This window comes from Erpetoichthys calabaricus, chromosome 8, assembly GCF_900747795.2.
Source record: "Erpetoichthys calabaricus chromosome 8, fErpCal1.3, whole genome shotgun sequence".
Classification (NCBI taxonomy): Eukaryota; Metazoa; Chordata; class Cladistia; order Polypteriformes; family Polypteridae; genus Erpetoichthys; species Erpetoichthys calabaricus.
In genome coordinates this window covers 47266544-47291767 of record NC_041401.2, presented here as the reverse complement: position 1 = coordinate 47291767, position 25224 = coordinate 47266544, and the positions used below count along the sequence as shown (strand labels likewise).

The 25224-nt window shown below is 36.2% G+C and overlaps 1 protein-coding gene across 1 annotated transcript in view; it reads left to right on the top strand.

Moving 5' to 3' along the window:
- Window positions 1-9869, top strand: part of lrp1bb (low density lipoprotein receptor-related protein 1Bb) — a 2167948-nt gene extending 2158079 nt beyond the window's left edge. Inside the window, exon 91 of the mRNA XM_051931086.1 lies at window positions 7251-9869. Within this exon, the coding sequence (XP_051787046.1) occupies window positions 7251-7391 (141 nt within the window). The 3' untranslated portion in view covers window positions 7392-9869. The remainder of the gene's footprint in view (window positions 1-7250) is intronic.
- Window positions 9870-25224: the final 15355 nt, after the last annotated feature.

The window sequence follows — 25224 nt, the reverse complement described above, 5'->3', positions numbered from 1 at the left end:
AACACTTTTAATTCTGTTGAATTTAATAGCTTATACGAAACATAAACGTGACTAAATACGTTATTGTCATTAAACATATAAATGTCTATTTCCTACGTGATGCAGTAAAACCAAAACTATATTTGTGCATACCCAGTAGGTACCTGTCACAATCAGCAAGACTTTTCAAAAAAATTGTTGTGCAGTGTTATTGTCAACTGAACACATTTTAAATAATACAAATGTATCATACAGTATATAAAAATAAAACAACTGCTCCTTAGTATGTAAGGAGGATTGTGAGCATATTCCTCTCCTCAAAAATAAAATCAACAACCTCTGGTAAACCTATTTTTTTCCACCCCTGACTTACATTAAATCTTGTTTGAATTTACGTAGCTGAAGATTAAATAACAAGTAAACAATAGAATTCAACTGGTGAGTTGTTTTCCTCCCGGTAGTTCAGTTTTCCTCCAACATGTTGTGTGGCTCACTGTGAGTGAGTCAGTGTATGTGTTGGGTTTTTGGAAATGGTCTGTGATTGTCTGAAGGCTCATCCAGGATTAGATTCCTGCATTATGATTTGTAGTCCTAGGTTGAGTATTGTCTCATCAAAATCATTGACTGGATACATAGCTTAGAAAATGATGGATTGATGATTCCAATTAATTCTCTCCTTCTAGGTGGTTTTATGAGAAAACTCCCTCATCCCCTTATTGATCTGATCTAGCATTCTCGGCAATGTCAGTCATTTAAGTAGCCACAATAGTCAGTTAAACACATTGCATCAATGAGGAAATAAAAGCATATCATGAAGACCAGGGAGTATGCAACTAATACAGATCACAGACCTTCATGGATGATACCTTTACCCTGGTTTGTAGGGACAGATCTACTTTTAGAAAACAGGTGCTATCAAGTCAGTTTTCAATGCAGCATACAAAACTCTCTTCAGTCAAGTGAGAGCCTTCTGTTTAACTGTGCAGCCTGTGCTGGTTCCAGAAGCTGACACGGTGATATTTTCTGTGTGGAATGTCAATGCTCTTGATGCACAAAGGCTCCTCCAACCCTTTTATACATGCCTCGGATCATATGGCTGTGTGAGGATGACCTCTCATTTTAATTCTGATCTTCATGGGCCGAGCTGACTCCTTACACTCCTACTGATGTTCAGAAGTGTCTTCAGTGTGATCTGATCTGAGGCATCAGGATTTTTCATTTCCCTTTTTTTTCTTAGAATCTTCCACAAGCTCCCAGCACATTTCACCCAGTGAGTAAACTGTGAAAACACATAATACATTCAGCTCATTTAAAGATTTTAAATAAACAGAGTTGGAACTTGAACTTAAAGGCACATAAATGTTGCATGTTCTGTATAAATCTTTATTTAAGTGGCACCTGTCAAAATATAGTAGACCACCACAAGATGTTTTCACTGCAGCCAGATCACTCGTGACGCATTTATAGCAGATTTAAGAACTCTGTTTTTTCCCCAGAGTTATAGGCATTTTGATTTCTGTTATTTGTAGGGATGCTGCTAAATGCTAAATTCTGAATTATTATATTGTGTACTGCTAAAGATAATTAATTATTCATCTTTGTACTAATCTTAAGTTTGTGTGCTTATGGTAACACTAGTTGTCAGCTGTGGTGTTTTCTTTTTTATTGTATATATTTAAAAATGTCTTATTTTCTTACTTTCCTGCTGCAAATAAATTTATCTATGATGTAATAAAGTGTACAATTATGTGAAAGAATATGACATTCAAACCTAGGTGGTGGAATTGTTTGTAACAATTGATTGGTGGCTCTGAATGAGAGGTTCATTTAATAACATGTTAAAACATCCTTGATTCAAGTAGGTAGCACATTAAACTTTAGTAGGAGTCAAGGTGGGATAAATCAAATAGTTAAAGCCAGTATACGTACTGTGAATTGAGAAACTGCTGAATGTTATACCTGTTAAGAGCAGAAACATGATTAATGACTCATACTGTACAAGTATAAAGTGAATTGCATTAGTTGAAACCCAAAACATATAAAAGTTGGCCTTGTTGGTATCACAGAAAGGCAAAATATTTCATAGTAAAATGTAGTTTAAATTAGAAATAGCACAAATGTTCTTTTCTGAAATTGACACTGGAGTCAAAATTCCTCATTTCTAGTGACTTATTTCACATCATAACATACATGTGGGCTTGAGTTAACCTTCATTTGCTGAGAAGTAAGCTTGAAGCACACAATCAAACATTATTTTTATCGACATCTAACTCTAAAAATTGAGACATCCAGACTTGTTGTCTATAAGACAATCCAGTACAATAGTTCAGGTGATTTACTAGTTTCACAATATTGACTAAAAGATGAAAAAGATTCTTCTCAATATAAAAAATGGAATGGAATATTCTCCACACATCAAGTCCCCAAGATATTTGTAAAGTAAATTCTATGGAAGGGACCAAACCAGCAAATTTAGAACTGTTCTAAAAACACCTACCCAAGGTTCTATAAATTAATCAAGTATAAAATGGAGAAATACGGTTTAAATTAATTGAAAGATGTCAGTGTCAGAATATTTGTTAAAATTTATTTCGTACCTTAAGTAAAGCAAAAGTGTTATAAGTGAAACCCAAATGATTTCAACTGGAATGTTAGATACAGCAATCCCTTACTCATTACTTCTTGTGTTTTCTGTACTACCGTGTCTGGACTATTGTCCAGGCAATTGTAATTTCATGCAGTATTCTGTAAGGATTTATTCTTCAGTGTATTTTGGCTGAAAACATTCTTAGAAAACATGTGTTAAATATAGCCAGTGACACTCTGCATTTTAATAACTGATTTTAGTTTAAGAAAAAATACACAAAAATAGTAAACACTTTGATTAGGCAAAAACCAGTTGCTCAGATGGTTGCTTTCAGGACACCTCATGAAGCCAAAAGCATACTGTGATGTAAAAATGTAGTGCCCAGCTACAGAAACAAATAACAGATTTCAGTTTTATTAATAACTAGCAAAATACCCGCGCTTCGCAGCGGAGAAGTAGTGTGTTAAAGAGGTTATGAAAAAGTAAAGGAAACATTTCAAAAATAACGTAATATGATTGTCAATGTAATTGTGTTGTCATTGTTATGAGTGTTGCTGTCATATATATATACACATACATATACACATATATTATATATATATATATACATACACATATTATATATATATATATATATATATATATATATACACACATATATATATATATATGTGTGTGTATATATATATATACTAGCAAAATACCCGCGCTTCGCAGCGGAGAAGTAGTGTGTTAAAGAGGTTATGAAAAAGTAAAGGAAACATTTTAAAAATAACGTAACATGATTGTCAATGTAATTGTGTTGTCATTGTTATGAGTGTTGCTGTCATATATATATACATATACACATATACACACATATACAGATATATTATATATACATATACACATATATTTTTTATATATATATTTTATATATATATATATATATATATATATATATATATATATATACACATACATACATACATACATACATATACACACATAGATGTACTTACAATAACATAGAAATCAATATAAACAACATTAACATCATTATCATATGAGAATATGAAGTAATATATAAGAAGCACATTTCATATAAATATAAATAATTAAACAGTAAAATCTTCTTGTATAATTTGCTACCGTGGCTTTTCGTTGGTCTGTCCAGGATTTTAAATCACCTGTAGCTTGCAAACTGTTTCACCTATTGACTTGAAATCTGGTACACATATAATACGTCACGTCTGCTATCCGCTTTATGGGTGATGATTGTATTACTCTTTTTATGTTTATTTTATTTTAGAATCAACTCCTATCTGCTCACACCAGGGCGGCCGTGGGCAGATGCGTATGGTGTATTCACTCCATGTTATCGTGCATTGCGCTGTCACTGGTATTTTGATAAAAGAATTTGAACAATATATAAGAAGCGTATAAATTATTAAACAGTAAAACATTAACATTTAAGAAATAAAGTTACATTGAGTACTACTGCAGTGCCTTCGGGTATACCTCATTTTTTCTTTGCCCATTACATGCTTAAATGTATACATTTTTTGGTGTACCTACCCGAGAACACGCGACATATAACCGACCGTGGGAGAAGCATGGATTTTAAAGAAGCATTGAGTTCATCTGCTGGTCTCCCTCGTGGAATAACTGGTAATGTTTCACTAAAATCTACAGCGAGTAAAACGACATTACCTCCTTTTTTTTTTGTACGATCTCTGAGATGTTGCTTTTTTCGGTTCAAGGCTTCATAAGCTCTTTTATGTTCCATGGTGTACTTAATAAGTACTAATTATCCCAAACCATCATCTTTGAATGTTGCAAGACTTTCGCCTTGTATGTAGATCGGGGTAATTACATTCATTGCATTCCTAGTGTGAATCACAATCTGATTGTATGGGTGGTTACCTGGCACTGTAGGGTTGCCACCCGTCCTTTAAAATACGGAATCGTGCCGCGTTTGACAATGAAATTGCGCGTCCCGTTTTGAATCAATACTGGACGGGATTTATCCCGTATTTTTTTAATCATTTTTTTTTTAAAGCAGCGTCTCATGCAAATCATCCCACACGCATTTTATGAAGATGCCTCCTTTCCTACTTTTGATTGGGTAATACTTGATGTCATCGTTAGTTTGATTGGTGTTTTTAACTGTCCAGTGAGGAGGGCGTGTCTTTTAAGTACAGTCTGCAAAGTGTTGGCACTGAGATGTGGCGTCAGCGCCATACTTGAAGCCCCTAACGTTGCGGTCAGCAAGTCGGCTAACATCCGCCATTTGCCGTCTTTCAGTTGCGAGAAGCAGATCATAGAATGGTTGAAACTGTTGCCCCTAACGTTGCGCCACGGCGTGTGGTTCGTTTATACCTCGTGTCTTCTCATTAAACTTTTATCTCGCGAATATGTTATTGCAATCCGCAGCGGGAGCGTTTCTATAAACTTTATTTAAACTTACGTTTTACACCGTGGTTTGTTTCCCTTATGAACATGCTTGTATGCTTAACTCGCTCCGTTCTCAATTGTTTAATTAATTTTTTGCTCTTCGCTGTTTGCGGCTGTTCCTCCATTTCCCCCTACTTCGTTCTTTTATCTCGCGAATATGTTATTGCAATCCTTAATGGGAGCGTTTCAATAAACTGATTGAAAATAGTTTTGCATTTACCTTTTTAGTAAAAGGCGAGCTTTTAAGCCTGAGAAATCACCCCGTAAATGCACACGTTTAATTGGACATGTGTTAATATGTATGGTTACACAGTATTAAAAGACAGTGAACAACGTCAGTTACCTTTGTTCCCGCGTTTGATAAAAGGTGAGCTTTTAAGCCTGAGAAATCACCCCGTAAATGCACACGTTTAATTGCACATGTGTTAATATATATGCTTACACAGTATTAAAAGACAGTCAAAAATTAACGTCATTTACCTTCGTTCCCGCGTGCGACTCGTGCTATAAATCTCTTCCTTGTTTTTAGTTCACGTGATTACGTAGGAGGCGTGATGACGCGATACGTGACTCCGCCTCCTCCATTACAGTGTATGGACAAAAAATATGTTCCAGTTATGACCATTACGCTTTGAATTTCGAAATGAAACCTGCCTAACTTTTGTAAGTAAGCTGTAAGGAATGAGCCTGCCAAATTTCAGCCTTCCACCTACACGGGAAGTTGGAGAATTAGTGATGAGTCAGTCAGTGAGTGAGTGAGTCAGTCAGTCAGTGAGGACTTTGCCTTTTATTATTATAGATAATAATTAAACACAGACGGAGGGGGGTCTTCCTAGCTCTTTCAGTGAGACAGTCATTGTCCAACCCGCTATATCCTAACTACAGGTGTCATGGGGGTCTGCCGGAGCCAATCCCAGCCAACACAGGGTGCAAGGCGTGAAACAAACCCTGGGCAGGGCGCCAGCCCACCACTGGGCACACACACACACCCACACACTAAGCACACACTAGGGACAATTTAGGATCGCCAATGCACCTAACCTACATGTCTTTAGACTGTGGGAGGAAAACGGAGCACCCGGAGGAAACCCACGCAGACACAGGGAGAACATGCAAACTCCACGCAGGGAGGACCCGGGAAGTGAACCCAGGTCTCCTTACTGCGAGGCAGCAGCGCTACCACTGCGCCACCACCCACCAGCTCTTTCTACCTACTATATACCTGGATGATGTTTACCGTTTAATTTAATTCTAGTTGTAAAGGCAGCAAAAGCAATTCAACAATCATAATCAAACCCATAATTCCACAGAACTAACTTTATCGGTCAGGACATTGAACCTTTTACTGAGGACTCCTCAGTTTTCATCTAAGTTGAGGTCAAGATTCCCCAGGCTGCTCTGAGAAAGCGGTTTACTGACACTGTCAAGGCCTGCATTATGAAAGGCTGAATCCGCATTAACAAGCTGGGAGATCCTTGCCATATAATGTCCCTTCTGGCACTGCCTCATTCTTTAAGTGCCAGTTTGCTTTGAGAACAACTACTGTACCTCTCTGGTAAGGCAATCAAACAACAGCAGTAGAAGGAAAAACTTGGAAGCGCAGATTTGCAGAGGCTGCCTCTACGCAAAGCTTCTGCACCCACAATCACAAAATCTGTGACTTGAGGTCTGAATTCGTCAGCCTTCTAAGGTCACATGCAAGTAACTATAAAGTGACCCAAAGGCATCCCGCTTCGTTAACGGATCTCTGTGTTGGCCACATTTTGAAAGAGACTACATATGCATTTGAGAGGGCTCACTGGTAACCCCCATATCGTCAAAGTCAGTTGTGCCAGAATATGCTCTGGCTCCCCACAGCTTTATAATGATAATAGGTACAGTAAAGTAATAGAATTTTTATAACATAAAAAATATTCCTTTGCCTTTTCTGAATTTATAACAAGTTGTTTCCACCTCAACTCATTATTGTTGTCTTATGCAAGCCATTCACACTTCGATGTCCACAATGGAAATATATATTGATGCAATTTATCAGAGAATCCAATATATGAAATGCTAAAAAAAAGTTATTGTTATTACTTTTGCTTTTTATGAGTTTTTAATTTCCTACTTTAATAATAATTAATAATTGTGTTTTATTTTTCGGTCTTTTAATTTAAATCTAAAACATATCATTATTCTGCCAGTTCTGGCACTTAATTATTTTGTTGATTCTCACATTCTAATGTTTTGTGTTCTGTAATTTCAGCCTACAAATTACACCAACCCAATGTATGCAAAAATCTATCTTGATGGACAGAACTGTCGGAAAACAATAGGTAGTGTGGATGAAAGAAAAGAACTCCTTCCAAAGAAACTTGAGGCCACTATACGAGAAACAGCTGCATAAAATGACATTATGATTTTAAGTTCTTTTATACTATCTGTATAAATGTAAAAAGAGAAAAAAAAATTTTCTATGCCCCTCTTGGGTCCTGATAATCTTTTTGTGCTTCTGCCTCAGCATTACCTCCTTGTTTTGCTTTTGTGCTGAAATCTATTTACCAGCCATTTGTACTGTGTTTTTATGAGAAACAATCTGCACTACATACTACAAAATGCTGCTGATGATTTGCATACTCCTTTAACCACAAGGAAAAAACATAAATATGACAATGGAGGAAAATCAAAATATTTTCTACAGAATTTTCATTTTGGTTTCTTTACCATCCTTTTTTAAAATATTGTATAAATAATATTATAAAGCCCCTTTGTTAGTCAAATTCAGTTTGTATAATGTCATTACTATTTTGTCCATGAACTGACAATGTTCTCAGTTATTCGCTCATTTTTTTTTCTGTTTTTGTTTGAATTGCCTTTTGTGAAGAAACTGGGGAATCAGACAAAATGTTACAAATAAGTTTATAAAAACCCACTGTGAATTAATTGTTTGATGATGTAATTGTATGAGAGTCAAGAGTACAAATGTAGCTGGTATGTTTTCAAATGTACGTTACATTCCAATAACATTTCATTTTATCATATATTGCTTAATATTTTTTTTTACCTGATATCCGATTGCCTTGTATTTTTTAATAAGAGTTTCAAATCCATTTTTACATTATGAGTATATTTCATATTTTCTGTATTCTTGAGATTTGAGTTGTCAATTGCCTATATATGACATAAAAGAAACTTCTTTATTTTACTTGCTAGTGTTTCTACTTATGCACAGCTCAAATCCGGAGCAACTCATAAGCATTTCAATTTACGACTGTGGCCTCTTAAAAGCCTAGTTTATGTGAAAGCCAATCTTATATGCCATATATAGGTGTGCAGACTTTGTATGAGAAAGAATGGGTACAGGCTTCAAAATATTGTAAGTGGATAGATATTATATTTTCAATTAAAATGATTCCCCGTTTAAAGGTCTACATACTACTGACACCTGTTTTGATTTGTTTTTTTATTTTATTTTTTTTTTCTCCCTGAATTCAATTTTAAGAATGCACTTTGATTTGATTCATCAGATACTGTGCTTTATGCATTAGTGGTGTAAAAAAATGGTCATAAGCAACATGTTTAGTACGAACCAAATCTAAAAGATAATTTGTTGCAGCTGAATATTTTATATAGTAATGTTTTAAAATAAAATTTTAAAATAAAAATACACAACTTGCTTTATTTATTAAAATATCAGGATGTTAGTATAATTTTATAGTCAGTTTTATGAAACATTTTCAATATACACAATATTGATAAATCATGCATTTTTACAAATGCCTAAGTATTGCAATGAAAATGTGCAATTTGCCACCTAGAGAGTTACATTTTAAAATTTCTTTTAATATTTTTTTCTTAATACTTTAACATTCTGATATTTTGGTGTTCCTATCGTTTCATGTTCCATAAATACTGAATTATGATGTAAGCTGCCACTTTAACCCCAGCTGTACCAGTACCACAGTAACAGTAAATGTACAGGATAATGCTAAGTGCTATGTAAGTGCACATTCCCACTTCTGCTCAAGGTTCTAACTCTGCATCAGTTAAAGTAAGGCAGGAACCGTAAAAATAAATCGTCAGTGCTAAAGAGAAAAGAGATTTTACTTCAAAACATGGCCGCTATGGGTTGGTAAATTGTTTGATAAAAAAGAATAAATAATATCCATTCTGCATACAGAGCAGATAAGTCAATAAGTTACTAAAGTGAAAAGAGCACTGGGATTTCTCCAGAAAAATTCAGATTTTTTTGTATTCATTCTTCTAATTTGTTTATATGTTACACCTCCACTTTTGATTCACATATCAAAGTTTTTGAGCTTTGCAATGTATTGTAGGGGATGTGGGGAGTGTCCAACCGATGTAATAAATTTCACGTACTGTATTGATGCAGCACCACATTACGTGCTTTCCGCTCTTTGACATGTACTGTACTACTTTGTATGTGACTGTTGCTAATAATTCATACAAGTACAAATGATTTGTGCCACCGCATTTCTGAAACCCAACCTTCTAGGATGGCACACCGCTTCAATGTAAACCATCGATAGAATATCGCTACAGTTTGTACTCATCCATCATTCTCCAACCAGCAGCACAAGGAGGCATTTTGTGTAAATACACAGTAAGTTCCAATGAGATGATCACCTATTCAGATCTTTTGCTGTCATTAAATATCTACTCTTTGGATGGTTCAAGTTTATTTTTTTATGGCAATGTTGCTTTTCTTGTTTGTTTTTTTTTTTCTTTTGTTGTTAGAATTTTACAGGGGAAAATAATTCCACTGTTGAAAATGAAAGGGCTTTTTGTTAAGTGTTTATACTGTACTTACATTGTACACTTTATTGTACAATATGGCCAAGAAATATATCCCTTTGTAAAATGTCTGAAATTTTTATATTTATTGTCTTCTAAAAATTCTTTTGTCATAATTATATTTATTCACTTATTTTCTATCCGGGGATGAGGGATCATTACAGAACTGAATTTATTATATCACTAGTGTTATTTTGCTTGGCCTACATATTGTTTTATATTTTTCTAAGCAAATCATTTAATTTAGATTGCTCAATATTTTCCATTTGGGTTGTAATAATCAGTTTTGCCTATGTCTGTAAGAACTACTACTGAAATACTTTATAGATGAGATTTTGTTGACATGTATGTAAATGAAATGATAAATATTTAAAGAGCAGTCTGGTTTTAGTCATGTTTTATGAATAAGTTAAACATCCTACCAGTGGCACAGAATCAGCCTGCCAGTGTTATTATATTACTGCGCAGTAAATGAATGAGCTGCTATGTGAGCCATGGTGTTCCTAAAGATGCAGAATAATTCCACATCATCTGTATTCTACTTCTAAGTTTTTATAACTCTGCAAAAAGCCCAAAATAATTTTCAAGCCTTCTAAAATGTGTTACATAACACCACTCTAGTAGACTGTTCTTTTCACGTCCATTTTAATAGGGTTATTAATTTGCACTTCCTCGGAGGGCCTGCTCCTCTTGTTAAGCAGTTGAAGACAAATATTATGAATATTTTTTCTATGTATTGCAATGTCTTTGCCTCATTACTGTATTCTTTAAAATTTGTCATGAGTGAGACTATGCTAATGCAACATTATTAATATGTTAATGAGTCTTTTTACGCACATTAGTGATACTAATTCTCTGGGGAGTTGGATTATAGGAAAGGGATATAAATACAGATGCAAATGTTTAATAAATAGCTCCAGATTACAAGGATTCCATTATGTGCTGATATTAAAGTGAAAGAAAATACTTAAATTTCCTTAATATGCTACAAATGATGATAGCAAGAATTTATAATCTAAAAAAAGTACTTTTTCTGACTTCCCTCATTTGTCATTGTTGCTACTCCTTCATTATAGACTATGATCAAGCTCAGCTGACCAGCAGAAAACAGCACTTAACTCGATCTACTTCTGCATTGCTTTTTATTTATTTTTCCTGCTTTAAAAAAAAAGTATTTTATCATAATTAGAACAGCATTAAATAAAAATCTTTCACTAGAATCTCAACCACAAACAACTGGGATTGAACAAATAATTGTTAAATGCACGGTTACCAAACTCCGTTCCGGGAGGGCCACAGTGGCTACAAATTTTCATTTTTAATTACACTGGTCAACAAGCATTTTGCTACTGGGATTCTTTCACCTGTACTTTAACAAATTTCACTTGCTGACTCCAAATCTGAAAACCGTTTTCATCCAGCACATCCCAGTTTTTAGTTATGATGTTCCAGGTCTTGGACAACTAGGGTGACTGGACAGTAAAGACGATGCGTTTCAGCATTTAAGACATAAGTTTGGTCTCGAGAAAAGTGAAGCCAAAATTAAGGAAAATCCGTGAAAATTCCTGAAATCTGTGAACTGATGCTTGACTATGAGTTCAAAAGGAAACTGAAGCCCATTGAATCAGCACCCTCATTCGTGCAGGTTGTCCAGAATTTTCTTGATAGTCACAGAGCAGAGAATTATACTGAGCTTGTGGAGAATATGCTGAAGTATATTAGCTTACAGGTGCCAGAATGTCACTGAAGACGCATTTTTTACATTCTCATCTCAACTTTTTTCCACCAAATCTAAGTGATGTCAGAGATGAGCATGGGGAAAGATTTCATCAAGATAGAAAGGTGATGGAAAACTGATATTGGGAAAAATTCACTCCGAGCATGATGGGTGACTACTGTTGGTTCTTGCAAAGAGAGACAGATGTGCAGTACAAGCACAAAAGCGAGTGCCTCAAACATTTTTGGGCACGCTGACCTCACTTTTATATTGAGGTAAATTGACATAAATATGCTTTAACGTGTTTCTGGTATAGTCTTCTGGTTTGGTTTCAGAATAAACACATCAAAACAATTTTGGTGGGACAGAGTCCAAACTCCAGATATCATGTTGATATATTATATTGATATTCAAACGTGTCAAAACGTCAATGCTGTGTATTTCAAAAACCTGACGTGCTAGCTTAATTCTGATTTCATATATGAAATCAGTGTAAAAAACTTTAGAAGTTCCCAGTAGCAAACAAAAAATATTTTTTTGTAGACGAGTGTTAGTGGCCAGTTTATGCTGCTAGTTACCTTCCTTTAATTGATTTGCTATTTAAGACCCCGACCATTTAAATGAAGGTGAGCAATGTCAATCCTGGAGGTTTTTGTTCCAATCCAATTGCTTCATGAGTAGCCATTTTTTGCTGATGAAGCTCCGATTGCTCAATTGACATTTTTCTGCTTAATTTTAGTTGAACCCCTATTTTCTTATATTAGTTTTAAACAGCTGCATTCACTGTTTTAATTGCTCCTTATTAGCAATAAGATGCAAATGACAAAGGAAACAGCAGCCATGTGTATTCATCCATCATTCACTATTTGGTTTAATAAAGTACTCAGAAGGAAACTGAAGAGAAAGTGAAGAACTGAAAATTGCTCATCCATTTCAGGTTTCAAATCATTTGGATGATACCATTAGAAAGGAAAAAAATCTATGATTTAAGAATTACCTGACATTGCGAAGTTAAAACAGTAATAAGTCATGATATTAAATAAGATCTGTTATTGGCAAGAATTATTTTCTAACTAAGAGTTGCAAAAAAAAAAAAAAACCTGCAGCCACTGCCGCACTCCAGGACCACCATTCACTACCCTTGGTTTAATGCATCCTAGCAAAAGTACTCACTCTTCCAACTTCAAAAGTCATCTTCCTTATATTATGCACTAGCCGTCCTCCGTGGCTCCGCCCATGTAGTGGTGTAGTAGTAGTGAAACAGGGCAGTGAGGAGGGTCCTGCCTGGCTCCCTACTCCTGACGTCACGCTTCCCCCTCCCCTCGGCCTGCAACCTCTGTCTCAGATTAGTGCGAATATATAACTCCTGCAAGCGAAATATGATTCTTAGCACAATGAGAAAAGGCACAAAATCAACCGGAATGTTCAAGCAAATTATAGAAAAAAAAACAGATCTAAATCCATTAAGTAGTTCTCTCGTGAAAAGTGGAAAGACAGACAGACATTGGATTATATATAGAGAGAGATAATATGTAATATTTATATTATACTAGGGGGTTCATCCCCTGCTCGCCAACCCCCCTGCCCTGCGCTATGCGCCAGCCACTTTGTGTCTCTGCTGCTCATGTTGTGAAGAGGGGGGCTGAACGCACCCCAAGGAGACGCAGTCACTGCTCCGAAACCCCCTCTTAAACGGTGATACAATGAGAAACAAATACAGTTTTTATTGTAACCTCCTCTTTGCTCGATGAGCTGCTGGATTGCTGCTGCCATGCCGCGTGATCTGCATCTCGCGTGGTGCTTCGAACATTTAAAAGCCTGTACAGCAACTGTCCTACTCTTTATCTTTTATTTCCGGCCCCAGACGTGGTTAAATCTCTTGGCAAAAAGACTCATCTCGCGGGACGTGAGTTCTTGTTATTTTTTAGTTTATAATTCAAAAACAGAATAAGAATCTGGAAATCTAACATCACATTAAAGTTTGATAAATTCTGAAAACAATGATACCAGACATATACTGTACATGTAGGTTTTAAAATAAACCCAATTTAAAGTGTGACATAAAAACGTCACATAAAATGGTTGCACTTTTAGGCTTAGGATTTTACATATAGAGAATAGATGTCTATTTCTGTGCGGAAAAAGAAATAAAACTAAAGCCATAAGGATCATGTCACGCTAACATAGAAGATCAAGTACAGATCAGCCATGCAGTCATTTTTCCCATTCCAGTTAGGGTCACCTACACAGAAACTGTTGTTGAGTAGCAATACCCCACATCATAAAAACAAATTCTGCCTCAGTAGAGTAGCTGTACACACACACACACACACCACTTTTCTTGACTCTCGAGTGTGAGAAGAAGGCAGAGTCCTAGAAGTAATCCACATGTATATTGGACGAAAATGCAATAAAACAAGGTCCTGGAGGTCCGCAGTGACTGCTTTAACCACATATTAAATTACAAACTATTTACTACTAAAGCAATATGTTTTTGTGCTCAGTTTTAGTTAACCTGTGTGTTACTATTCAGAACCCTTAATTGCCTATTTTAGTTTTAAACAGCTCCATTGAGGTTTTAATTGTTGCCTGTTTTCTTTACCAGCCATCTGTTAATAATGGGGTGCAAATGACAAGGATCCACCAGCTCTCCAGCTAATGTGTTTCCATTTAAACCTGTGAATGTGCATTATGAAGTCTCCGTGTTAATACAGTATAATGTTTTGAAATAAATGAGAGAGAAGGGAAGATGTACAGATCTATTCCAGACCACAGTTTTGGACCACAAAATATATGCATAATGTTCCCAGAAAATTAAAAATCTATAATGTGCTAAAGATTTGTACTGGAAACATGAAAGCACTATCAAGCCATAGAATTAAATACCAAGTTTTGTTATCTGACAGGCCTGTTTGGGATGAAAACCTGCAGCCACTGCGGACCTTCAGGACCAAAGCTAAGTACCCCTTTATGCAACAGCCTGGAATAGAACGTGAGGCCCAGTTTCTGTTAATCCATAATGTCATAAAAGGTGTCATCTCATTACAATCTGTCTTTGTTGTACTTAAAGAATTCATTGTATTATCCTTCTACTTGGAGCTTCGGTTAAACATATGCATACATAATGTTCTCTTGCATGCCTCCTTAGCTTATGAATTTCTGTGGTACACAAAATATACTGCATTTCTATACAAAGGCTCGAATAAAAATAAATTTGAGCATTGAGCTGAAAAGAGGTATGGCAGGTGAGTAATATATTTTGCACAGCCCACAACTACAACTTTTTTTCAGATAATGTTTCTAATCTATCTCACGATGGGTATTACACAAAAAAGACAAATTCAAGATGTAAGTTTCTAAAAAATCATATGATGTGGATTTGTTCCATGCTGTTTAGTCAAGATTGGCCATGAAAAACTAAAAGCAGCTTGCGGCTCTCACCTCCGAGCATCAGATTGGCACCAATTTTTTCTTGCCTTGCTGTATTTATAACTTCTGGCCCACAGACAAGAAATTGATGAGTTTGGGTTTGAAATGTCTGTTAAAACCATTTTACACCACAAAACCTGTGTCCAAAAATTATTTTCTGATTTAAAGTTCCCTTGACTCTTGTTCTGTAGCAATTTAGGTATCAAAGTTCTGGTGGGTTTCAGTGGAACTCAGAGTGAGACATTATGAAACAGTGTGTGTGTGTGTGTGTGTGTGTGTGTGTGTGTGTGTGTGTGTGTGTGTGTGCGCGACAGAGTGCACTTAAAGAGCAGGATTTTTGAGTCCTGCTTTAACCCATTGGCCACCAACAGTTTCTAGAACAATCATGGCTTGGATTGGCTCAGCTCACTGTGTATCTCTGAAAAGATGTGAGTGTTATGAAGGCAGAGGCAAGAGTGTGAATGTGCAGAAAGTGGACAATAGCAGAAAAGAATAGTTTGAAAGAAGACGTAGAAGTTCAAGGACATCAGGGTGCAAGGGGGAGGACATGGTATTTCACAATGTGTTAGGCTGCCAATGATAATAAACTGTCATCACTGGCATAAAAAAAAGATGAAGATCTATCAATATATCATTTTGTCATACAGTGCATCTTCCAAATGACAATATTCAAAGATATCATCAACATCAAATGCAAAAACGGCAATAAATAATTGCAAATTGCCATCTTTCCAAACATATTGTATGCAAGTAATTGACATGGTTCATGATGATGATGACAACTACTCTAAAACACAGAGATGTACAAGTTCTTTCAACTTCATAAGAAAAAGCAGTGCGTCACTTAAAGGGCTCTAGCCTTCAAGCCATAACTGCAAAGCTTGGGTTGCATGCACTCACACAATGGGCCAGACGTCTGCCAAGATCACTGCACTGTCCGAGTGTCCGCTTTAAGCAAACCAGAAACAGGCTGGTGGCACGAGGTACCAAAAAAAATTTAACAGACTGCAAACATTTTGTTCTTCAGACAAGAAATTGCATTGAGCGTGTCATGGACAATTGGAAAACTTTTGTTATCACGATCAAGTTGAGCTTGTTATAAACTTTTCATCATACATCATGTATTTTAATTTTCTAAATGTGAGATTGGGGGCCGTGCTCTGCTTGGCATTTAATTTTATAAATGCAAGATTGGGGGCTGTGCTCTGCTTGCTCTAAATGCAGAGACGCCATTGCTACTGTAGCTACACAACCCTATTTATACAGTAAATCATTACAAGGTTTACATAGCTCATTGAAATTTAACCACATAAGTAGCAGAAAAGTGGAAAAAGTGAACAATTAACTATTGTTCGATAAACTTAAATTGGGTTTAAACCATCTGTAAATGAATCAGTTATACAATCACTATAACATGGCACTGAGAAATGCTACTGCTTACTGTGGTGTACTGCAGCACCTACTGCACTTTGAGACATGTTCATTTAAAGAGAAACAGAAGAGCAGTGCTTAAGCTGAGTGCCAGATTGTTTTACATTTAGAGGACAAATATAGTTTAGTTTATGCTGAAATACCAAAGGAACATGTGTACAATGCACAATTAGAGCAAAAGAAGCATACTGCCTGCAAGGTCGGAGTGCAGCACCTGCCATTTTGGCAGTGTTATCAGAACTAATACCCAGCTGTCAGAGGAAATCATGAGCAACATGGACAGTGATACAGTAAGACATGTTGCCACTTAAAATGATTAAAGGCAATGGCTCCTGTCAGCTAATCAGTTATCTTGAACCCAGGTGCTGCATTTTATCTAGAGACACCGTCACCAGCCATTCATTTCACAAAGATAATTCCAAGAGCTAAAAAGCCAGCTAGCCGCAGCCAATAAGTGTGTATTTAACAGCTGAAATTTGCGCTGAGCTAATTGGCACTCCTGTCTCCATAAAAAACCTCACATTGTGTGCTTGGTGTGTGTGTGTGTGTGTGTGTGTGTGTGTGTGTGTGTGTGTGTGTGCGCCCTGCGGTGGGCTGGCAACCTGCCCAGGGTTTGTTTCCTGCCTTGCGCCCTGTGTTGGCTGGGATTGACTCCAGCAGACCCCCATGACCCAGTGTTAGGATATAGCGGGTTGGATAATGAATGGATGGTTCCATCTGAACTAGTGTGGTGCTGAGGTGTCACCCACCGCATGGCTGCACTCAGGTCCTAATCTGGGTTCCTGAGTTGGTTTGTCATGTGATGGGTGCGGCAATGCACTGTATCAGAGCGTGCTCCTAACCCTAACCCTCCTCCTCCTCCTAACTTCTGAGAATTACATTATGATAATGCACCACTACATCAAACTGATAGATGGAAATTGGTGGTACAGCAGCCACAAAATTCTCCAGTCAGACCAAACACAAGACAGACTTGTCAAGGAACTATTTGCTGCCTTGTAGACTTAAGGACTCACAGGCAAAATGTGTTCATAGATGATGGCGCCCAAGGAAACTTTATGCAGTAGCTGCCACCCCTGACCCAGGCCTCAGTTGCATGTTTCGCCACACTGCGATAAGATCCTACCTTAGCATACCTGGAATATCAAACCTGATCTGCAAAAGTGGTTGTTCTTGGTAGATAACAGGCTGTACTGTTTGTGTGACTGACACCTGAGTATGAAAATATGCTCCTATACCTAAGCAGAAATTCTGTAATTTAAAGAGACAGTGCCCGACACGCGGAACAATTTGTGACATGCTTTCACTTATTGGTAAAATATTTTTTTATACATAATGTATCAAAAAAAATTCTTTCTGGGAAACGTATCCTAGTTATTCTTCTTGATTTATAAAGCAGGGGATGTTTTTTAACAATTCACTTATAAATCTGTCAAAGGTGGTCTTGATCACGTTATAAAATGCAATAAGGATTTGTGTTCTTAAATTCAGCTCAGCCTAGGAAATTAATTAGGTTTCTGGACAGCCTCTACCATCAAACACTTAACAGGAATATTTAACATTCCAACTCACGGTGCCTTAAAGGGTGGAGACACACAGATTTCCTTGCGGCCGAGATGCGCATCGTGATCTTCACATAATATTGTGTTATAATGTGAGTTTCGAGGAAACACAGTAAAATTTATATTCACATTTACTTATTTGGCTGACACCTTTATCCAAGGTGACTTACAACATTTAAAACACAGTTGGTTGCATTTCCTGTGGTGGGTTGGCACCCTGCCCGGGATTGGTTCCTGCCTTGTGCCCTGTGTTTGCTGTGATTGGCTCCAGCAGACCCCTGTGACCCTGTGTTCGGATTCAGCGGGTTGGAAAATGGATGGATGGATGGTTGCATTTCTTTTGTTTTTCCAATTGGAGTCAATAGCAGGATTTGAATCCACAATATAATGCATTACTGTTATCTGATTACATTGTCCAGTAATGAAGCAGTTTAAATGTAGATTTTCTTTACTTGCATTACATACTTTACATGTTTCAAAGCATGCTGTACAATATACCTGTTTGCAGTAAGTGTCTTGAAGGGTAGGCATTCCATCTCACACACCCTTCGAGGAGGTGAGCGTCACTACCCGATCTGCGTCTCCTTCCCAATTTTCACTGCACATGGCTACTAATCTCATTTGACAAATCTATCAGATATGTTCCAGAGACGTGGGTTATTTACATCACATGAAAAGAAAATTTCCTTAGGTAAAATTGCATTAAGGTTTATTTGCCTTTATTAACAAATAATAATTTTCAGCTTTACAACACACTGAAAGAATATGATTAATGAAGAGAACTTAATTCTGTTTTAGGGGGCATGAAGCAAAGTGAATAGTAGTGTATATCCAGAAACGTTTATAATTAAACATTTGTTGGATTAATGTTTTGATTCATTGTTATGTACAGCCTCTTGACCAAATAACTGTTAAAGAATTAGGTTTACAGAAGCATAAAAATCTTCAATATTCAATCAAATGAAAATGTTATAAAGGCTGTGTTGTAAAAGGGAGTGATGTATCCCAATTTTTTTCTGTCTTTTTTTAATGTTCCAGCGAAAGCAGCAAAGAAGTCTGTGTGCTTGTAAGCTTACTGAATGTTTACCTTAATTGTTACTGAATGGATGGTAGACAATTGCAAAATTGTGTAATGGTTATCATGGATATGTGTGTGAGTCACTGGCAGTTTGCACCTTTCCCTAGACCTGTTAGTGATGGAATGGCTGATTGTGCAAGGCCGGCCAATGGTTCATGGGGAAGGGAGCACCTGACTCGGAGGGCCAAATAAACTGTAAGGGGAGGAGTCGATTGTATGTAAATCTGTTTCGGGAAAAAGCCAAAGGAGAAGCAGACGCCACCAAAATGACAAGAGGGAAAGATACTCAACTCAATGGAAAAAGTCTGGTGAACCTGGGTTCATTTCTGTAAGAATCATTTTTCTTTTCTTATGAATGAGGTGAAGTCAATCAGGAGAGGATCTGATGGGCTAGCGTAAGGAATTAAGTAGTACAGTATTAACTTTCCCAGAACAGGAGGTACAGCTCAGTGCATCCTTCACCATAACAGACTGTAGATGATCATGACTAACGGTGAGTATTTAAATACCTCTGGTTTCATTAATTTGTTTTTCACATTTGTGTATTAGTGGTGTATGTTGCTGACTGTTTTGTTTCGTGTGGTGTATACATGGGGTTCGTTTGTTGTGTCCAGGTCCTTACTTTATGAGAAAACTAGCAAAATACCCGCGCTTCGCAGGGAAAAGTAGTGTGTTAAAGAGGTTATGTAAACATATATATACATAAACATATATACTTATATATACATATCTACATATACACATATCTACATATATACATATATATATACATATACAGTACACATCCACATATATATACATATATCAACATATATATACACATACATATATACATATCTACATACATACACATCTATCTATATTTATATATCTCTATCTATCTATCTCTATCTATATTTATATATCTCTATCTATCTCTATCTGTACATCCCCGTGCTTTGCAGTGGCGAAGTACTGCTTTTAAATTTTTATTAAGAAGAAAACCTTTTTAAATTGAGTGAAAATCTACCAATAACAATTTGTTAAGGATCTGTTTTTTTGTGAAGCTGACTTCACACAGCCTCTCCGCTGTTTTATAAACGAACGTCATATAAGGTCTTTCTTTTTCGTTGCTTTGCCAACGGAAGCAGCCTTTTTATTTAATCCTGTTTTTACGATTGTTCTGTTTGTATATCACGTTGTCAGTTCAGCACTCTGGTTGTAATATGACCAAGCTGTGCAAGCACACTCTTGAGAATGCAACGTATAGGAAAAAAGCAATCTTGCCTGAAATCAATGGCAATCTTTTGTAGGTCTATGAACTTAATTTAAAGTTTAGGTTTACACGGTGCTTTCTTTCCGAAGTACCTGCACTCATGAATATGTCTGTATGCGTCAGTCGCTCAAATCCCCGCGGTTCGCACCGGTGAAGTTCTGCTTTTAAATTTTTATTAAGAAGAAAAGAAAACCTTTTAAAATTGAGGTAAAATATACCAATAACAGTTTGTTAAGGAACTGTTTTTTTTGTGAAGCTGCCTTCACTCGAGTGATCACTTCGAGCTTTAAGCCTGAGAAATCACCCCATAAATGCACACGTTTAATTGCACATCTATCTATCCATCTATCTCTCTCTCTATATATATATATATATTATATATATATATATATATATATATAGCAAAATACCCGCGCTTCGCAGCGGCGAAGTACTGCTTTAAAATTTTAAATAATAAACTGAGGGAAATTATACCAATAATTATTTGTTAAGGATCTCTTTGTATACCATGTTGTCAGTTCGCCCCTCCGGTTGTAATATGACCAAGTTGTGCGCTGAGCTTACTCTTGAGCATGCAACGTATAGTTGGCCATGTGAAAAGCAAATCAAGAACAGCAAGACCGCGCCAGCTGCGGAGCTCAGCTCGGAGCGAAATGAAGTGAATGAAATGAGGTGAATGGGAGGGGAGATGATCACGTGACTCCAACACCCGCCTTAACTCTCCATCCCTCCACAAACACAGTCTCTCGGATCCCAACTCTCCTTTATATATATATATATAGATAAATAGCAAAATACCCGCGCTTCGCAGCAGAGAAGTAGTGTGTTAAAGAGGTTATGAAAAAGAAAAGGAAACATTTTAAAAATAACGTAACATGATTGTCAATGTAATTGTGTTGTCATTGTTATGAGTGTTGCTGTCTTTTATATATATATAATATACACACACACACACACACATAAACATATATATACATATACACATATATATACATATCTACATATACACATATCTACATATATATATACATATACACATCCACATATATACACATATCAAGATATATATATAGACATACATACACACACACATATATATATATATATATATATATATATATATATATATACACAGACACATATATATACATAAATACTTACATATCTACATATATATATCTAGACATACATTCATACATAGATTGACATATATCTATATATATATCTATATATATATCCATATCTATATATATCTGTTATTGTTATGAGTGTTGCTGTCATATAATATATGTGTATGTGTATATGTATATATATATATATATATATGACAGCAACACTCATAACAATGACAACACAATTACATTGACAATCATGTTACGTTATTTTTAAAATGTTTCCTTTACTTTTTCATAACCTCTTTAACACACTACTTCTCCGCTGCGAAGTGCGGGTATTTTGCTAGTATATATATATATATATATATATATATATATATATATATATATATATATATATATATATATATACGCACAAACACATATATTATATATATATATATATATATATATGTATACAGACATATATATATCTATATATATATATATCTATATATATATATATATATATATATATATATATATATATATATATATATATATATATATATATATATACATACATATACACACATACATGCAATTTCAATAACATAGAAATCAATATAAACAACATTAACATCATTATCATATGAGAATATGAAGTAATATATAAGAAGCACATTTCATATAAATATAAATTATTAAACAGTAAAATCTTCTTCTATAATTTGCTACCGTGGCTATTGGTTTGTCTGTCCAGGATTTTAAATCACCTGTAGCTCGCAAACCGTTTCACCTATTGACTTGAAATCTGGTACACATATAGTACGTCACGTCTACTATCCGCTTAATGGGTGATGATTGTATTACTCTTTTTATCTTTATTTTATTTTATTGTAGAATCAACTCCTATCTGCGCACACCAGGGCGGCCGTGGGCGGATGCATATGGTGTATTCACTCCACGTTATCGTGCATTGCACTGTCACTGGTATTTTGATAAAAGAATTTGAACAACATATAAGAAGCGTATAAATTATTAAACAGTAAAACATTAACATTTAAGAAGTAAAGTTACATTAAGTACTACTGCAGTGCCTTCGGGTATACCTCATTTTTTGTTTGCCCATTACATGCTTAAATGTATACATTTTTTGGTGCACCTACCCGAGAACACGCGACATATAACCGAGCGTGGGAGAAGCATGGATTTTAAACACGCGTTGAGTTCATCTGCTGGTCTCCCTCGTGAAATAACTGGTAATGTTTGACTAAAATCTACAGCGAGTAAAACGACATTACCTCCTATTTTTTTTTTTACGATCTCTGAGATCTTGCTTTTTTCGGTTCAAGGCTTCATAAGCTCTTTTATGTTCTATGGTGTACTTATCCCAAACCATCATCTGTGAATGTTGCAAGACTTTCGCCTTGTATGTAGATCGGGGTAATTACATTCATTGCATTCCTAGTCTGAATCACAATCTGATTGTATGGGTGGTTACCTGGCACTGTAGGGTTGCCGCCCGTCCTTTAAAATAAGGAATCGTCCCGTATTTGAGAATGAAATTGCGCGTCCCGTTTTGAATCAATACGGGACGGGATTTGTCCCGTATTTCTTTTATCATTTTTTTTAAAGCAGCGTCTCATGCAAATCATCCCACACGCATTTTATGAAGATGCCTCCTTTCCTACTTTTGATTGGGTAATACTTGATGTCATCGTTAGTTTGATTGGTCTTTTTAACTGTCCAGTGAGGAGGGTGGGTCTTTTAAGTAGAGTCTGCAAACTGTTGGCACTGGGATGTGGCACCCGCTGCAGTATGCGTCCCTTATTTTTTTGTATTAAAAGTGGTAACCCTACCCTGGCAGGTAACACCTATGTTTGGTCATGAAGTCGTCTAAAATCCGCCACGTGCCCTCTTTTAATTGTGAGAAGCAGATATATATAGCCAAATTCTCGCGCTTCGTTGCGGCGAAGTACTGCTTTTAATTTTTTAGAAGAAAATGAAACCTTTTTAAACAGATCGAAAATATACCAATAACAATTTGTTAAGGATCTGTTTTTTTGTGAACCTCGCTTTTCACAGCTGTCGCGCTACGGCGTGTGTTTCGTTTATTTGACAGTATGTAGATCGTGGTAATTACATTCATGGCATTCGTTTTCTGAATCACAATCTGACTGTATGGATGGTTACCTGCCAGGTTACGCTTGTGGTTGGTCAGGAAATCGCCTTACATCCGCCAGGTGCCCTCTTTGTGTTCCCAGAAGCTGATCATAGAATGGTTGTAATAGTTTACTTTCAAATAATGCAAAGAGTATGCGACACGTGTTTCTCCCTAATTCTGGGCTCATCAGGCATACACACTCACTGCATCCCCTCTCGGGAATCGAATCTCTATCGTCAGCGGCAGAGTTGAAGCCCCTAACATTGAAGTCAGCAAGTCGGCTAACATTCGCCATGTGCCGTCTTTCAGTTGCGAGATGCAGATCATAGAATGGTTGAAACTGTTGCCCCTAATGTTGCGCTACGGCGTGTGGTTCGTTTTTACCTCGTGTCTTCTCATTAAACTTTTATCTCGCGAATATGTTATTGCAATCCGCAGCGGGAGCGTTTCTATAAACTTAATTTAAACTTACGTTTTACACCGTGCTTTGTTTCCCTTATGAACATGCTTGTATGCTTCATTCGCTCCCTTCTCAATTGTTTAATGAATTTTTTGTTCTTCGCTGTTTGCGGCTCCTCCTTCATTTGTCCCTACTGCGTTCACAGTCTTTTCACGTGATTACGTGGGAGGCGTGATGACGTGACACTCAACTCCTCCTCCCACGGCCATTGAGCTGCCGTCCATTACAATATATTGTGAAAAAAGAGGTTCCAGTTATGCCCATTATGTGTTGAATTTCGAAATGAAACCTGCCTAACTTTTGTAAGTAAGCTGTAAGGAATCAGCCTGCCAAATTTCAGCCTTCCACCTACACGGGAAGTTGCAGAATTAGTGATGAGTCAGTCAGTCAGTCAATCAGTCAGTCAGTCAGTCACTCAGTCAGTCAGTCAGTGAGGGCTTTGCCTTTTATTAATTAGTATAGATAACAATGCTCTTGTAATCCAACTTTGCTTTCACTGGTGTGCTTCGATACTTCTGGTGGTCTAATAGGGAAGTAGTGTTGGTTGCTTGCCCCCGGATCATTTCTTTTCAACTTTTTAGAAAGTCTCTAAATTGGAGGATAAAATAAAAGCCACAGCAAAACAATCCATTCTGCTGTATTGGTAGCCTTGGTATATTTATTAAGCTAATTAACACAATTTCTCTCTTGACTGTTGTTATGAATTTGTGTGAATATATAAATTAATTATGGTTTATTTTTATTTTAGAGCAATGACATCTTGTTTTTGTTATGGGTGTTACCATATTGTGCACGGACGCATATCTAGTGTAGGTAATGGGAACTAGAGGTCATGTTTAATGGTGTAATTGAAGTGATGATACTTAAACCAGCTCCTCAGTTCATTTACTGTCCAAGTTTTACTGGTACTAATTGTGCTATTTGAAGTGTTTCTTATGACATGTTATTGACTTGATTTTGGATTTAGATGTTTAGTAGGCTCTCTCTCCTGGCTTTGACAACACTTGTTTATTTACTAACAGTTCATTTTCTGAGCCATTTTCAAATTATTTCTCCATGGTCTGCTATTTTTCTTCTCTTGGCAGAACATCTGTACCCTCTTGATTAGTAGGCAGCTCTTTTGTATGAATGTTTACATTGGGGTATTTTAAATTTTTTTTGTTATTGTATTTTTACAGTTACACATGTTGTATTTGATCAATCTTTGTACTTAAAAAAGAAGCTAAAACACA